Here is a 16,650-nt window from a genome sequence, read left to right as displayed (position 1 = left end):
CATTCATTCAGTTGATACATTTTTATTGGGCATCTACATGAGCTAGGTGCTAAAATAGTTGCTACTGATATAACAGTAAGCCAACACAGACCCAGTCCTTTTTTTTTTTTTTTTTTTTTTTTTGAGACAGGGTCTTGCTCTGTTGCCCAGAAATGCAGTGGCACAATCATGGTTCACTGCAGTCTCAAATTCCTGGGCTCAAGCAATCCTCCTGCCTCTGCCTCCCCAAGTAGCTGAGACTACAGGTGTACACCACACCTAATTTAATACTTTTTTTTGTAGTGGTGAGGTCTCATTAGGTTGCTCAGCCTTGTGTTAAACTCCTGGCCTCAAAGGATCCGCCCTCCTCAGCCTCCCAAAGTGTTGGGATTACTGGTATGAGCCACCATGCACAGCTCAAAAATACTTTTATGTTCCTTTCCTTCTTCTTCTTCTTTTTTTTTTTTTTTTGAGATGGAGTCTCGCTCTGTCTCCCAGGCTGGAGTGCAGTGGCGCGATCTCCGGCTCACTGCAAGCTCCGCCTCCTGGGTTCACACCTTTCTCCTGCCTCAGCCTCACGATTAGCTAGGACTACAGGCGCCCGCCACCCCGCCCGGCTGATTTTTTTTTTTTTTTTTTTTTTTTAGTAGAGTTGGGGTTTCACCATGTTAGCCAGGATGGTCTCGATCTCCTGACCTCGTGATCCGCCCACCTCGGGCTCCCAAAGTGCTGGGATTACAGGCGTGAGCCACCACGCCCGGCCATTCCTTTCTTTCTTCTTAATGTCTCCATGGCAAAATTCCTCATGGCCAATAAATCACTGATTGTAAACAAGCATCATGTGTGATGTGCCTTTTGCAAGCGTAGCTACGAAGTCCTGTATCCCATTTCCAAGGTATAGCATCCATCATTCCCTTGGGAGCAAGAGATAGTGGTGTAAAGCTGGTTGATCCTGTCAACTGATCTCGCAGCAGGTAAAAAACTGATACTGCAGGTCCAGTTTCAGCGGCTGACAGGAGGGTTTAGCAACACTCCAAAGAGGAATTCTTTGCTCCATGCATCACAAGCAATGCAATCCTTTTCATCACACTTGAATTAAATTTTTGGTTTTAAGCTTAAATAGTCTGTTTTCTCCTATGCTATTTATAAAACGCAGGTGCCAAGGTTTGTGCTTGGAGGTTTTAAAGAAAAGGCAAAAAAATCAAACACGCCTAGGTTTCAGGAACTGACCAAGTACTGGGAGGTTAATCTTTTTTTTCTTTTTTTGAAACAGGCTGAAGTGCAGTGGTGTGATCCTAACTCACTGCAGCCTTGACCTCCTGGGCTTAAACAATCCTCCCACCTCAGCCTCTCAAGTAGCATGTGCATGCCGGCACACCCGGCTAATTTTTAAATGTTTTGTAGAGACAAGGTCTCCATATGTTGCCTAGACTGTTCCCTAACTCCTGGGCTCAAGCGATCCTCCCACAAGGCCTCCTAAAGTGCTGGAATTATAGGCATGAGCCTTGGTTTTTCAATTCTGGGTCCATAAATTTATGAAGACCTTGGATACAATGTACACAGGAGAAGGCATCCTGTTGGTAAGGAGTTTCATAAAAAAAGGAAAAGAAAAAGCGTCAAGAAGCTGACATAGGTAGCAACGAGACAGGAAAAGAGAAGAGCTTTAAGGCTAGTGTTTGGAGATCAGACATTTCCCCTCAAAGGAGGACAGGCCTGGCTCAGGTCTTCAGAGGCATCAAGAATAGACCCTGGCCTCAGCTGATTCAGAGACGGTCAGAGCAAAGGACACCCCACAGGGCCTTCTCAGGGCTATGTTTGGAAGCAGCTCTTGTTACCCCAAGGCTGCCTAGCATCAAACAGCGTTCCCTTTTATCCTCAAGGTCTGTGGTCAAGTACTTGTCACTGCCCCAGGGGGAAGATATTTAGGGCTGTACAGAGCAAGATGTCCTTGTCATCAGGAGCAAGGACACACGTGGAGCGGAATCTGACTGATGGGTACACATTGCACTTTCTGCCTGCTTCTGCAACGGAAGATGCTGAAATTCTTCAGCTAGATCCCAACAGTGTGGGTGGCTGAACGCAAACTCTGTCCACCACGCAGACACAGTCTGAGAGCACCCTAAGTGTGACTGCCCTGGGCCACCCGGATCCCCCTGCTGGGCTCTGAGCAGGGACATGACCGGGCTCTGTTCAGGCCGCAGGGCAGTGTAGTCCCTGTCACAGCCCCGGTGTTATCGCCCCCACCAGTCCCAGGTCGGTCCTCCTGTAAGTCTGCTGGCAATATTGCTCTAAAATCCCACTTCCACCCCAGTTCAGGGACTCACACCTGTAATCTCAACACTTTGGGAGGCCGAGGTGGGAAGATCACTTGAGCCCAGGAGTTCCAGATCAGCTTGGGCAACATAGTGAAACACCTGTCTCTATTTAAAAAAAAAAAAAAATTAGACGGGTATGGTGGCATGCACCTGTGGTTCCAGCGACTTGGGAAGCTGAGGCAGGAGACATTGCTTGAGCCCAGGAGTTGGAGGCTGTAGTGAGCTATGATAAGGCCATTGCACTCCAGCTTGGGCGACAGGGTGAGGCTGTTTCTGAATGAATGAATACATAAGCAAATAAGAAAAAATACAATACAATACAATACAATACAATTTCTGAATGAATACATAAGCAAATAAGAAAAAATACAATACAATACAATACAATACAATACAATACAATACAATACAATACAATACAATACAATACAATACAATACAATACAATACAATCGCACTTCCCAGCGGTTACACCTGGCCACAGAGGTCCCCAGGCTGCCTGCGAGGGCGCCGGGGAGGTCACTGTTAGTCCAGCCCTGCAACCGGCAGAGGCCCTCGCACACTTCCGCCGGAAGTCAGCCCCGCAGGGGCGTCGCGCTGATGTCACTAGCCTGCAGGAAGTCTTGTGTAGCGCCCGGGAGGCGCCGGAGCCCAGCGGCGGGCGGTAAGGCCGCCTCCGCGGGGCTGTGGGAAGCTTGGGCTGTCCCTGGACCGTCAGTCTCCTCCTCTGACCCTCCCTTACCCCTTGTGTGTGGGGCCGCCGTCCCACCGCCACCTCGCCCAAGTCCGGGGCCGCCCCGGTGTCCCCTCAGAGCCTGCTGCACTCCACGTCCCCCTACCAGGGCTCCAGCCCCCAAGGAAAGCTCCGGCCAGGTGTTCTGGATGCGGGTAGCTTCGGGAGGCCCTAATGGGGAGGGGCAGGGAGAGACCTGAGGCTACCGACTTGGCTTATTTCTTCTCAACTAGCTGTTTCTCTCAAAGTCTTTATTATTGTTATATTTTGAGACAGCTTTTCGCTCTTGTTTCCCAGGCCGGACACTGCAATCTCCGCCTCCCAGATTCAAGCAATTCTGCCTCAGCCTCCCGGGTAGCTGGGATTATAGGCATGCGCCATCATGCCTGGCTAATTATTTTGGTATTTAGTAGAGATGGATTTCACCATGTTGGTCAGACTGGTCTCAAACTCCTGACCTCAGGTGTTCCACCTGCCTCGGCCTCCCGAAGTGCTGGGATTACAGGCGTGAGCTACAGCGCCTAGCCTGTTTTATTATTTTTAGAGATGGGGTCCAGCTTTGTGGTGGCCTAGGCTGGAGGGTAGTGGTACCATAACAGCTCACTGCAGCCTTGACCTCCTGGGCTCAAGCGATCCTTCCACCTCACCTCCCAAGTAGCTGGGACCACAGGTGCGTGCCACCACGTCCCGCTGATTTTTAATTTTTTATGTAGAGACAGTGGTCTCACTATGTTGCCCAGGCTGGTCTCGAACTCTTAGCCTCAAACGATCCTCCTGCCTTGGCCTCCCAAAGATTTGGGAGCCGGCCTGAGCAACTTAGTCTGGACCATTTCTCCCAAAGTCTTACCCATTTGTGCTGGGGGTGCTGAAAATCCCCTGCTTCCAAATCCTTTTCCACAACGTATTCTGCCTTTGACTGCTACTCTTGTTTTATTATGTGGGTGTCGAATTGATCTGTCTCTGCAGTCAGATCCAGGCTCCTGGAAGGACAATGTCCGGTAGCTACCAGTCGTGCCAGGCACACACTGCGCCCAAGAGGAGCTGCTGTTTGAATTATCTGTGAATGTTGGTAGGAGGAATGCCAGAGCTGCCAACTGAAAATTATCCAACCAAAAGAAATGTAGGCTGGGCACCCTGAATCACCCGGTGAGAACTGTTGCTGTTTGTTTGCTCTCGCCTATCATGTCATGAATAGTTTCTTGTTTATCTCACTTGGAATTCCAGCCCAGAATCATATCTGCTAAGGTCAAAAGTAACCAGTTCCGGTATCTTTTTGTGAGTGTTTTTTTTTTGTTTTGTTTTGTTTTTGTTTTGTTTTGTTTTGTTTTGAGATGGAGTCTCACTCTGTCGCCCAGACTAGGGGGCAGTGGCCAGATCTCAGCCCACTGCAAGCTCCGCCTCCCGGGTTTACGCCATTCTCCTGCCTCAGCCTCCTGAGTAGCTGGGACTACAGGCGCCGCCACCTTGCCCAGCTAGTTTTTTGTATTTTTTAGTAGAGACGGGGTTTCACCATGTTAGCCAGGATGGTGTCGATCTCCTGACCTCGTGATCTGCCCGTCTCGGCCTCCCAAAGTGCTGGGATTACAGGCTTGAGCCACTGCGCCCGGCTGGTGAGTGTTTTTGAGACAGGGCCTCATGCTGTCGCCCAAGCTTGAACTCCTATCCTCAAGCAATCCTCCCACCTCAGTCTCCTGAGTATTGGGGACCACAGGCATGCGCAACCACACCTGGCTAATTTTTGTATTTTTTGTAGAGATGGGGGTCTCGCTTTGTTGCCCAGGCTGGTCTTGAACTCCTGGATTCAAGTGATCCTCCCACCTCAGCCTTCCAAAGTGCTGGGATTACAGGCATGAGCCACTATGGCCGGCCAATTCCAGTACCTTTTTTTTTCTTTTCTATTTTTTGTTTTTAAACCACTACACTATGGAAAAGAATTCCAGTATCCCTGGGCGCAGTGGCTCACGCCTGTAATCCCAGCACTTTGGGAGGCCGAGGCAGGAGGATCATAAGGTCAGGAGATTGAGACCATCCTGGCCAAATCGGTGAAACCCTGTCTCTACTAAAAATACAAAAATTAGCCGGGTGTGGTGGCATGCACCTGTAATCCCAGCTACTCGGGAGGCTGAGCCAGGAGAATCGCTTGAACCCTGGAGTCGGAGGTTGCAGTGAGCCAGGATCACCACTGCACCCCAGCCTGGTGACAGAACGAGACCCCATCTCAAAAAAAAAAAAAAAAAAGAATTCTAGTGTCCAGTGTCTTAGTGTCTTTCTTTCTTTTTTCTTTTTTTTTTTTTTTTTGAGACAGAGTCTCACTCTGTCACCCAGGTTAGAGTGCAGTGGCATGATCTCAGCTCACTGCAACCTCTGCCTCCCGGGTTCAAGCGTTCAAGCGATTCTCCTGCCTCAGGCCCCTGAGTAGCTGGGATTACAGACACGTGCCACATGCCCGGTTAATTTTTGTGTTTTTAGTATAGATGGGGGTTTCACCATGTTGGTGGCTGAAACCACCAGGCTGGTCTCAAACTCCTGACCTCATGATCCACCTGCCTTGGCCTCCCAAAGTGTTGGGATTATAGGTGTGAGCCACCATGCTCGGCCACAGTATCCAGTATTTTAACACAGGCCTGTGTGTTGACTCTGGTTCCAGAGGGTGATTCCTGATAGTTGTGGCCAGTGTCTTGGAGGGATGCTTCTTAGGACAGGATGCCTGATTCTGGGTGCAGGGCTCCTGACTGCCTCTAGGAGATGCTTGTTCTCCAGGCATTGTCAGCAGATTCTTTGGGGGGAAATCTTGTATCTTTGTGAATATTTCAGAAAGTAAAAGAATGATTCGTGCCTGGGGGCAAGGAAGGTGGATGCATTTTCTTTCTTAGTTTATTTTGCATTTGCAGGTTGGAGATGCTTCAAAGGCAGGCCACAGTGTTAGAGTGTTAGATTCAAAATTTTTATCTTGGGCCGGTGCAGTGGCTCACGCCTGTACTCCCAGCGCTGTGGGAGTCTGAGGCAGGCGGATCACCTGAGGTCAGGAGTTCGAGACCAGCCTGGCCAACTGGGTGAAACCTCGTCTCTACTGAAAATACAAAAATTAGCCAGGTATGGGGCACATGCCTGTAATCCCACCCTCTAGGGAGGCTGAGGCAGGATAATTGCTTGAACCCGGGAGGCGGAGGTTGCAGTGAGCCAAGATTGCGCCACTGCACTCCAACCTGGGTAACAAGAGCCAAACTCCGTCTCGAGAAAAAAAAATTTTTTTTTTTTAATTGAGACAGGGTCTCACTGTGTTGCCCAGGCTGGTCTCAAACTCTTGAGCTCAAGCGATCCGCCCACCTCTGCCTCCCAAAGTGCTGGGATTACAGGCATGGGCCACCACACCTGGCCCAGAATTTTTATCCTGATGGAGGGAGCTCAGGACCATTTGGGAGGCCCCAGTGAGAGGCAGCAGGCCTCTGTTGTGTGTGCCTGAGGAATTCTGTTTTGTTTGTTGGTTTTTCTGGTTTTTGCTTTGAGACATCATTAAAGTGTAGGTGAATTCTGTTTTGGTGGCCATTTGGGAGTTGATTTCTGAGAATGTGTGTCATGGAAGAAATCTCAGTAGCAGATAGTCACACTCTTCCTATTCCTTTGTAGCCCCAGGATGGACTTCCTGATCCTCTTCTTGTTCTACCTGGCTTTGGTGGTGATGGGTCTTGTTCTTATCTGCGTCTGCTCGAAAACCCATAGCTTGAAAGGCCTGGCCAGGGGAGGAGCACAGGTAAGGATGATCCTTGGATAGCACTGGAATTTGAATACTGTGCTAGTCTAAGAGACTCACCAGTTTTGCTACAGGACAAAAAGGAGATGCCAGGCTGGGTGCAGTGGCTCACACCTATAATCCCAGCTACTCAGGAGGCTGAGGCAGGAGGATCCCTTGAGCCAGGAGTTTGAAGTTGCAGTGAGCTATGATCACACCACTGCACTCCAGCCTGGACTACAGAGTGAAACCCTGTCTCAACAACCACAAAAAAGATGCCACTCAACGTCATTGATGGATTTATTTCACTGATGGCAGTTGTGGGACATTCCATAGCCTCTGTGTGTGTTTTTTGTTCCTGCTGAAAGTCCTCTTGCGGTGGTGCTTTGAGAGAAGAGGTTGCTGTTTTCCTCTGGATTAGATGCCTGTGATTGGGCATGGATATGAGCAGGGTCCGCCTGGGGTACTTGATGGGTGACTCTGGGGGATGTATGAGCAGAAAGCTCAGCATTGACTGGCCCCCCTCCTTCAGGGATCAAAGTCAGCAAAACGGGACAGGCAGCCTATGGGAAGGCATTGACTTGGGAGGGACCTGGGCCAAGCCCAGTGATCTGGGTGTGGACGCTGGAACCTGGGATTGAACCCAGGCCGGGGAAGTAGCGGCCTTCACATTAACATTCCGCGACCCATTCCCTCTGCTCACCTCACTTTCCCTGAAGACCCTGACAGGTGCCTTCTTCAGAGTCAGACTAGAAATGGAACTGGTGTGAAAGGAAGACCAGTAGAAAGAATTCCCCTCTTTATTCTCTTCTAAATCACTTCTTTACCTGTATACAGAAACCAAACTTTCTCTCACGCAGATTGCCAGCTGTGTGTGGAGTGTCTGATTTGTTTGGGAGTGGAGAAGTGAGAAGTGAAATGGAATCTTTCCCTTTCCTTTTGTTTCAGATATTTTCCTGTGTAATTCCAGAATGTCTTCAGAGAGCCATGCACAGATCGCTTCACTACCTTTTCCATACGAGGTATTTCTATTTCAGAGTTTAAATATTCTCCTCTTTTCTGCTTTGATTATTAATTGTTGAGATCCTCCAGCTTCAGGAAGCTCCTCATGGTTTCCAGCATGGTGAGGGAAAGAAGGCCAGAAAGAATCAAGAGTCCTGAGTTGGGAGCCTCTACTCATAGTTAATCTACCTTTTGAGACAGAGGTTTTAACTTGTCTCCTTTTAAATAGTGATATTTAAAGATTGGGAAAATACTGACATGTATTTCTGTTAAATACATGCAGAATGTTTCACAGAGTTTTCTATGTAATTCTTACTACTATCTCAAGCCCAAAGGAAGTGGTTGACCCTTGGTTACTTTCTTTAGTATCATACAATTTCTTCAAGGAGAAGCCCCCACGAACAAGCTGTGTGCCTGTTTTCTTTCAGAAACCACACCTTCATTGTCCTGCACCTGGTCTTGCAAGCGATGGTTTATACTGAGTACACCTGGGAAGTATTTGGCTACTGTCAGGAGCTGGAGTTCTCCTTGTATTACCTTCTTCTGCCCTATCTGCTGCTAGTTGTAAACCTGTTTTCTTTCACCCTGACTTGTGTAACCAATCCTGGTAAGTTGAGGCTCTTAGCATACAGCATGGTGACAGCTCCACTGTCTTACTAATAGTGCTGCAAACAAGGAGAGGCTCCCCTACCCCGAGGACTTTGTAAAAGATTTGATGTGTAGCATTTTCCTTATCTTTCAGTTTGGAGTGTTTTCTAATTTTTTTTCTTCTTCGACCCACGGGTTATTTAGAACCGCTTAAAATTTTTAGTTTATCTTTTTAATACTTTCACTTCATTTTGTCATATATAGAGCACGTGATTGGTATGGTGCTGTTCCTTTTTTTGTTTTTTAAGATGGAGTCATGCTTTGTCACCCAGGCTGGAGTGCAGTGGTGCGATCTCGGCTTGCTGCAACCTCCGCCTCCCAGGTTCAAGCAATTCTCCTGCCTCAGACTCCCAAGTAGCTGGGACTACAGGTGTGCACCACCTCGCCTGGCCAATTTTTGTATTTTTAGTACAGATAGGGCTTCACCATGTTGTCCAGGCTGGTCTCAAACTCCTGACCTCGTGATCCACCCACCTCAGCCTCCCAAAGTGCTGGGATTATAGGCCTAAGCCACCACACTGGCGGAATTGTACACTTTAAATGGGTGAATTAGGTTTGTGAGTTATATCTGAATAAAGCTGTTATTAAAAATGAATTGCACGGCTGGGCATGGTGGCTCATGCCTGTAATCCCAGCCTCTTTGGGAGGCCTAGGTGGGAGGATCACCTGAGGTCGGGAGTTCCAGACCAGCCTGGCGAAAATGGTGAAACCCCATCTGTATTAACAAAGAAAAAAACAAAAAATTAGCCAGGCGTGCGTTAGCACATCTGTAATCCCAGCTACTACTTGGGAGGCTTATGTGGGAGAATCACCTGAACCCAGGAGTCAGAGGTTGCAGTGAGCCAAGATCCCGCCACTGCACTCCATCCTGGACGACAAACTAAGACTGTCTCAAAAAAAAAAAAAAAAAAAAAGAATTGCTTAAGATATTAAAGATAGCAGTTTCAGTTGTGTTTTATCAGGACGGGTTTTGTGACCATCCAGTCCACCATATTGCACGAAACTGACATATGTCCTTACTTTTCCCAGGCATTATAACAAAAGCAAATGAATTATTATTTCTTCATGTTTATGAATTTGATGAAGTGATGTTTCCAAAGAACGTGAGGTGCTCTACTTGTGCTTTAAGGAAACCAGCTCGATCCAAGCACTGCAGTGAGTGTGGTTCTCATGACTCCAGCGGCACCCCCAACAGCACATGTGCGGGCTTTGTCTGTGAGGGACTGTTTCCTGAATCTAAAAGAAGAGCCAGTTCACCCCCAGACGTGGTGTGGCCATTACTTGTAGAGTTGAGATAATGGTTTCTTTCAGATGAGTGAGGGTCAGGTCTTGTGTTCCTATGTAGTAGACAGTCCTCATCCCCGGGCATAACAGCCCTTCTCTCACCACATGGGAGGACATGCTCCCCAGAAGGTGTTTCTGTGGATGTTGTGTTTGTGGATTTCAGTCCTACAAAGCCTAGTCTTCTGGGGAGGGCCCAAGATTCTAGACCAGTGCTGTCTAACAAAAATAGAATGTGGCTAGGCGCAGCGGCTCATGCCAGGAATTCCAGTACTTTGGGAGGCAGGCAGATCTCTTGAACCTAGGAGTTCAAGACCAGCCTGGGTACCATGGGGAAACCCCACCTCTACAAAAAATACAAAAGTTGTAGTCCTGGCTTACTCAGGAGGCTGAGGCGGGAGGATCACTTGAGCCCAGGAGATCGAGGCCGCAGTAAGCTATGGTTAAACCACCACACTCCAGCCACAGCAACACAGCAAGACCCTGTCTCAAAAAAAAAAAAAAAAAAGCCATAAATAGAAACAGTTTTTAAAAATGTTTTTCAAAATGTAACTGTGCTTGGAGACAGTTTTAATCAGTATGTTATTTAACCTAATATATGTAAAATATCATTTTAACATGTAATCAATGTAAAAAATTTTTCATGAGGTAGTTTATATTCTCTTTTTCCTACTAAGCCTTTGAAATCTGGTGTGTATTTTACATTTACAGCACGTCTTGATTTGGACACTAAATTTTCATGTGGAAATACTTGTGTATTTAGTTTTAATAAAATGTACAGTTGAAAAAGTAGACTCACAGGTGCAAGTTATATCCATACATTCTTAAAAGTTTTCCAATATCTGAATTTGGTACCAAAAAAATCATTTTCCTTTACCATCCATGTCTACGTTGACATAATGATTCATCTTAATCAGAAGAATTGACTTGACTTTAAAGCAGGAACATCAGTTTTAAAACATGTCTATCCAAGTCAAGTAAATTAACTAACTCTTCTGTTGCCTCCATATTTACACTGAATTCAAAGGAATATTGTAGTAAAAAACAAATGTAAATTTGTCAATATTGACAAAATGTCCTTTCCATTTTTTGGTTTGGTTTTTGAGATAGCGTCTCACTCTGTTAACCCAGGCTGGAGTGCTGTGGTGCGATCATAGCTCACTGTATAGCCTTGACCTCCTGTGCTCAAATGATCCTCCTGCCTAGCCTCTGAGTAGCCGGGACCCCGGGTCCATGCCACCACCTCAGATTTTTCTAGTAGCCAGATTGCAAGTGCTCAATACCCACATCTGGCTGGCAGCTCCTGTACTGGACACTGCACTTCCAAAAGCTTAGTTTGGAACTAAGCAGTGCCATTTCCCTCTGATTATACATCCAGTGGTCGGACTGTGAAAATCTCAGCAGGTGTGTGGCGTCCTTGTCTCATCAAGCACCATCCCAGCACATGCCCCCTCGTTTCTGTGCAGGTGTGTGTAACTGGTGTGTGCACCGTTTCGACCATCACTGTGTTTGGGTGAACAACTGCATCGGGGCCTGGAACATCAGGTACTTCCTCATCTACCTCTTGACCTTGACGGCCTCGGCTGCCACCGTCGCCATTGTGAGCACCACTTTTCTGATCCACTTGGTGGTGATGTCGGATCTATACCAGGAGACTTATGTCGATGACCTTGGACACCTCCATGTTATGGACACGGTCTTCCTTATTCAGGTAATTATGCTGTAGGTTTCTGACTTCAAGTTTCAGAATTGCAAAAAGGACATTTATTTTCCCAGTAAAAGCATGAAGTTAGGTGGGGCGCGGTGGCTCACGCCTGTAATCCCAGCACTTTTGGAGGCCGAGGTGGGAGGATCTCATGAGGCCAGGAGTTCAGGACCAGCCTGGGCAACATCCAAATGTCCATCAGCAGATGATTGAATAACTGGTCTCCTGTAGAGACCTTGTCTTACAAAAAATACAAAAATGAGCCGGGGCCGGTGCAGTGACTCATGCCTGTAATCCCAGCACTTTGAGAGGCCAAGGCAAGCAGATTGCCTGAGCTCAGGAGTTTGAGACCAGCCTGGATAACAATGATGAAACCCCATCTCTACTAAAATACAAACAATTAGCTGGGTGTGGTGGCACATGCCCATAGTTCCAGCTACTCGGGAGGCTAAGGCACAAGAATCACTTGAATCCGGGAGGGAGAGGTTGCAGTGAGCCGAGATTGCACCATTGCACCCCAGCCTGGGTGACAGAGCAAGACCTTGTCTCAGAAACTAACAAATGTGAAGTTTTTCCTTTTTCTAAACTGATATAAAATTCACATATTGGGCCAGGCATGGTGGCTCACAGCTGTAATCCCAGCACTTTGAGAGGCCAAGGTGGGCGGATCACCTGAGGTCAGGAGTTCAAGACCAGCCTGGCCAGCGTGGTGAAACCTCGTCTCTACTAAAAATGCAAAAAAGTTAGCTGGGCGTGGTGGCCAGTACCTGTAATCCCAGCTACTCGGGAGGCTGAGGCAGGAGAATCACTTGAACCTGGGAGGCGGAGGTTGCAGTGAGCCGAGATTGCACCACTGTACTCCAGCCTGGCCAACAAGAGTGAAAGAGCGAAACACCATCTCAAAAAAAAAAAATTCACATATCATAAAATTCACCCTTTAAAGTATACCACAGTGGTATGAGTGTATTCACAGACTTGTGCAACCCTCACCACTGTCTAATTTCAGAACATTTCATCATCTCCATTCCCTCCTGCCCTAGACCCAGGTAATCACTAATCTACTTTCTGTCTTTTGGGTTAGGCCTTTTCTGGACACTTCATGTGAATGGAATTGTGCAATATATGGTCTTTTCCCCTGGCTTCTTTCTTGTGGCACAAGGTTTTCAGGGTTAATTCATGTAGCACGAATCTACTTTATTCCTTTTGTTTGTTTGGGATGGAGTCTCACTCTTATTGCCCAGACTAGAGTGCAATGGTGCGATCTCGGCTCACTGCAACCTCTGCCTCTCGGGTTCAAGCAATTCTCCTGCCTCAGTCTCCTGAATAGCTGGAATTACAGGCCCAAGCTACCACACCTGCCTAATTTTTGTATTTTTAGCAGAGAAGAGGTTTTACCATGTTGGCCAGGCTGGTCTTGAACTCCTGACCTTAAGTGATCCACCAACCTCAGCCTCCCAAAATGCTGGGATTATAGGCGTGAGCCTCCGCGCCCGGCCATATTTCATTCTTTTTTATGGCTGAATAGTATTCCATTGTATGGATAGACTGAATTTTAATTATTTGTTTATCAGTTGATGGACATTTCGGTGTTTTCTCTTTTTGGCTATTTTTAAATAATACTGCTGTGAACATTCATGTACAAGTTTTTTGTGTGGACATGTTTTTGTTTATAAAACATGTTTTATGTTTATGTTTTTATGTTTTATGTTTAAAAACATATGTTTTTTTTTTTTTTTTTTTTTTTTTTTGAGACGGAGTCTCACGCTGTTGCCCAGGCTGGAGTGCAGTGGCGCGATCTCGGCTCACTGCAAGCTCCGCCTCCTGGGTTCACGCCATTCTCCTGCCTCAGCCTCCTGAGTAGCTAGGACTACAGGCGCCCGCCACCGCGCCCGGCTAATTTTTTTTGTATTTTTAGTAGAGACGGGGTTTCACTGTGGTCTCGATCTCCTGACCTTGTGATCCGCCCGCCTCGGCCTCCCAAAGTGCTGGGATTACAGGCTTGAGCCACCGCGCCCGGCCTAAAAACATATGTTTTATGTTTATATTTCTCTTGGGTAAATTCCACCTAGAAGTGGAACTGCTGGGTCATATGGTAACTTTTTTTTTTTTTTTTTTTTTTGAGACAGAGTCTCACTCTGTCACCTAGGCTGGAGTGCAATGGTACCAGCACAGCTCACTATGACCTGGAACTCCTGGGCTCAAGTGCTGCCACCTTGGCCTCCCAAAGTGCTGGGATTACAGGTGTGAGCCACTGTGACTGGCCCAGAATAACTCTTGATTTGAGGCCTTTATATGATAATGACAGTTAATCTTTTGTTATACTGGTTTTTTGTTTGTGGATCTTTTGGATCTTGGGAATGGGGTTTTGGGTTTTTTTGGGTTTTTTGGTATAGAAAAGTTCAGACATTCTTTCTCATCAAATCTCTTTTCTTTGTAACTTCAACTAGAAAGTCTCCTCCATCAGGAGTTTTGTTAAATGTTCTCTTTGCTTGTGACTTTCAAAAATATTAAACTTTCTAAATTCTTCATTTTGCTTATTACAAAAACAAAACTTGAAGCAGCGCAGTTCCTATGGTCATACACCATTTACGGAGTCAGTTTTGTTTTTACCCAAACAAGATCACAGTGTAATCCTTGCATCTTGTCTTTCTCATTAGTCAATATGTTAAATCTTTTCACAATCAGTACATAGAAATTGACATCATTTTTAATGGCTCCTTGTTTTCCCATTGTGTGACCATCCCAGAGTTTACCCTTCCTGATGGATGGACAGTTAACTTGTTTCTTGGCTGGGTGCAGTGGCTCACACCTGTAGTCCCAACAATTTGGAAGGCCAAGGCAGGAGGATCACTCAAGGCCAGGGGTTTGAAAGCAGCCTGGGCAACATAGCAAGACCCTGTTTCTATTGATTTTTAAATTTTTTTTTTTTTTTTTTTTGAGACGGAGTCTCACTCTGTTGCCCAGGCTGGAGTACAGTGGCACTATCTTGGCTCACTGCAAGCTCCACTTCCCGGGTTCGTGCCATTCTCCTGCCTCAGCCTCCTGAGTAGCTGGGACTATAGGTGCCCACCACCACCCCCGGCTATTTTTTTGTATTTTTAGTAGAGACGGGGTTTCACCATGTTGGCCAGGATGGTCTCCATCTCTTGACCTTGTGATCCACCTGCCTCGGCCTCCCAGAGTGCTGGGATTACAGACGTGAGCCACCATACCCAGCCTTTTTATTTTTATTTTTTGAGACGGAGTCTTGCTCTGTTGCCTAGGCTGCAGTGCAGTAGCAAAATCTCAGCTCATTGAACCTTCACTGCCTGGGTTCAAGCAATTCTTCTGCCTCAGCCTCCTGAGTAGCTGGGATTACAGGCATGTGCCACTACACCCAGCTAATTTTTGTATTTTTAGTAGAGAAGGGTTTCACAATGTTGGCCAGACTGGTCTCGAACTCCTGACCTCAAGTGATCTGCCCACCTCGGCCTCACAAAATGCTGGGATTGTAGGTGTGAGCCACTGTGCCCGGCCCCTGTTTCTATTTATTAAGGAAAAGAAAAAAACTTCGGAAGAGGGGTTGATAAAATCAATGATACAATGAATATCCTTGCACATCTATTTTTGGGGTTTTATTGTTTTAAGAAAGACATTGATCTCTTTTGTCCATCCGGATTTTATTTTGATGAATGAAGTCTGCATTTATTTTATAAATAGCTAACTGGAATAGCACATTTTCCTGAGTAAACTTCCCCTTTTCCTTCAGTGTGAACACTTCCTTCATCCCACAGGAAACTTGTATGTACTGGGATAATTCCTGGGCTGCTTCTCAGTGCTGTTTATGTTCAGTTTGTCACATTTGGACACAGGTAGGTGGGCTGAGGAAGCAGCGCTGGTGGCTGTGGCAGGCCCAGGGTTGGCCGGTTTTCACTCTCTCGGATGTCACAGTCCAGCTGCCTAAATCACTGCCTTTTCTCTGCCCCCAGTACCTCTTCCTGACTTTTCCACGGATTGTCTTCATGCTGGGCTTTGTCGTGGTCCTGAGCTTCCTCCTGGGTGGCTACCTGTGCTTTGCCCTGTACCTGGCGGCCACCAATCAGACTACTAATGAGTGGTACAGAGGTGACTGGGCCTGGTGCCAGCGTTGTCCCCTTGTGGCCTGGCCTCCATCAGCAGAGCCCCAAGTCCACCGGAACATTCACTCCCACGGGCTTCGGAGCAACCTTCAAGAGATCTTTCTACCTGCCTTTCCATGTCATGGGAGGAAGAAACAAGAATGACAAGTGTGTGACTGCCTTTGAGCTGTAGTTCCCGTTTATTTACACATGTGGATCCTCGTTTTCCAAGCATGGCTTGTTTGTTTTGATTTCTACTGGGCTTATAAATCACTACCAGTGGGCAAGGGAGAGAGGGGAAAATGGGTGTTGACTGAGGAATCCCCTTGCTTATCTTCTTTTGAAACCGGGCACCTCTGAAGTCTTGGTGTCAAGGGAATCAAGAGAGGACTTCTCAGAGATTCCAGGTGATGCTGAGACCTTGGTGTCTCTAAACTCTGGGCATGTGGACAGGAGGGGCTTGCAGCCGTGTCTCTGACCTGCCGGATATGCAGGAGGGTCTCGACTTGGCGCCTGCACGTTGTGCCTGGCTGTGCTTTCTTTTATGCCCCCCTCTATTCTCCTCTCTCCCCCAGGGGATTTTCATCTCAACAACAGTGTCCTCACCCAGGCCTGCCTTCTGGCCAGTATGGGCTTGTACACCAGGCACATTCCTGCATGCGAGGCCTCCGGCCTGCCCTCCTCTGTCCACATTCAAGCCCTTTCTGACTAGTTTATTGTGAAAGTGAACTGCCACCTATTTCAGAGGAGAGATGACTGCCAGAAATGAGGTCTTGGTGCGGAAGGTCTTTGGAGTGGGAGGGCTCTCAAGTGCAGGTGGCAGGTGTTCTGCACCCTGCTAGGCCAAGGAGCCCGCAGCCAGAGAGGCGGGGAAATGGGAATCAGGGGCAGGGGTCCTTCCAGCCATCTACCCCCGTAGCTCCCCAGCTGAGAACAGATGGAAACATGAAGACGGGTAGCTGGGGCGGCCAGGGAACCCAAGTCCGCTGGCCCAAGCCAAAGCCCGGCACCACCCCGCATCCTTGCTGGTGGAAAGCATGGTGAAATCAACCAGCGGCGGCTCTGAACGCAACGCAGAGTCCGCGCGGGAGCCTGGGCAAGGACAGAGCGGGCCCGCACTGGCGGTTGGGCGGGCTCTGGGGGCGGGGCCTGGGGCGGGG

At 47.6% G+C, this 16,650-nt stretch overlaps 1 protein-coding gene across 11 annotated transcripts; it reads left to right on the top strand.

The window, feature by feature from the left end:
- Positions 1-2,885: 2,885 nt before the first annotated feature.
- ZDHHC4 (zinc finger DHHC-type palmitoyltransferase 4) lies at positions 2,886-15,721 on the top strand. Of its 11 annotated transcripts, none has more exons than XM_028844900.2 (9): positions 2,886-2,958; positions 3,994-4,173; positions 6,655-6,778; positions 7,706-7,779; positions 8,188-8,366; positions 9,437-9,562; positions 11,155-11,399; positions 15,167-15,244; positions 15,362-15,721. In XM_028844900.2, exons 3-9 carry the CDS (start codon positions 6,662-6,664, stop codon positions 15,653-15,655), a joined length of 1,113 nt encoding a protein of 370 aa, XP_028700733.2. In that variant the 5' UTR covers positions 2,886-2,958; positions 3,994-4,173; positions 6,655-6,661; the 3' UTR covers positions 15,656-15,721.
- Positions 15,722-16,650: the final 929 nt, after the last annotated feature.

The sequence above is a fragment of the Macaca mulatta genome, chromosome 3 (assembly GCF_049350105.2).
Source record: "Macaca mulatta isolate MMU2019108-1 chromosome 3, T2T-MMU8v2.0, whole genome shotgun sequence".
Taxonomy (NCBI): domain Eukaryota; kingdom Metazoa; phylum Chordata; class Mammalia; order Primates; family Cercopithecidae; genus Macaca; species Macaca mulatta.
The sequence above is the reverse complement of the archived record's forward strand: the minus strand, read 5'-3'. Positions and strand labels throughout refer to the sequence as shown.

What these genes read in the sequence shown, in the direction of transcription:
- ZDHHC4 (XM_077994959.1), top strand. Translation starts at nt 6,662, where the DNA reads ATGGACTTCCTGATCCTCTTCTTGTTCTACCTGGCTTTGGTGGTGATG. An exon ending in ACACGGTCTTCCTTATTCAG is followed by an intron (nt 11,400 to 15,166) that starts GTAATTATGCTG and finishes TTCATCCCACAG; the next exon opens with GAAACTTGTATGTACTGGGA. An exon ending in TTTGTCACATTTGGACACAG is followed by an intron (nt 15,245 to 15,361) that starts GTAGGTGGGCTG and finishes CTCTGCCCCCAG; the next exon opens with TACCTCTTCCTGACTTTTCC.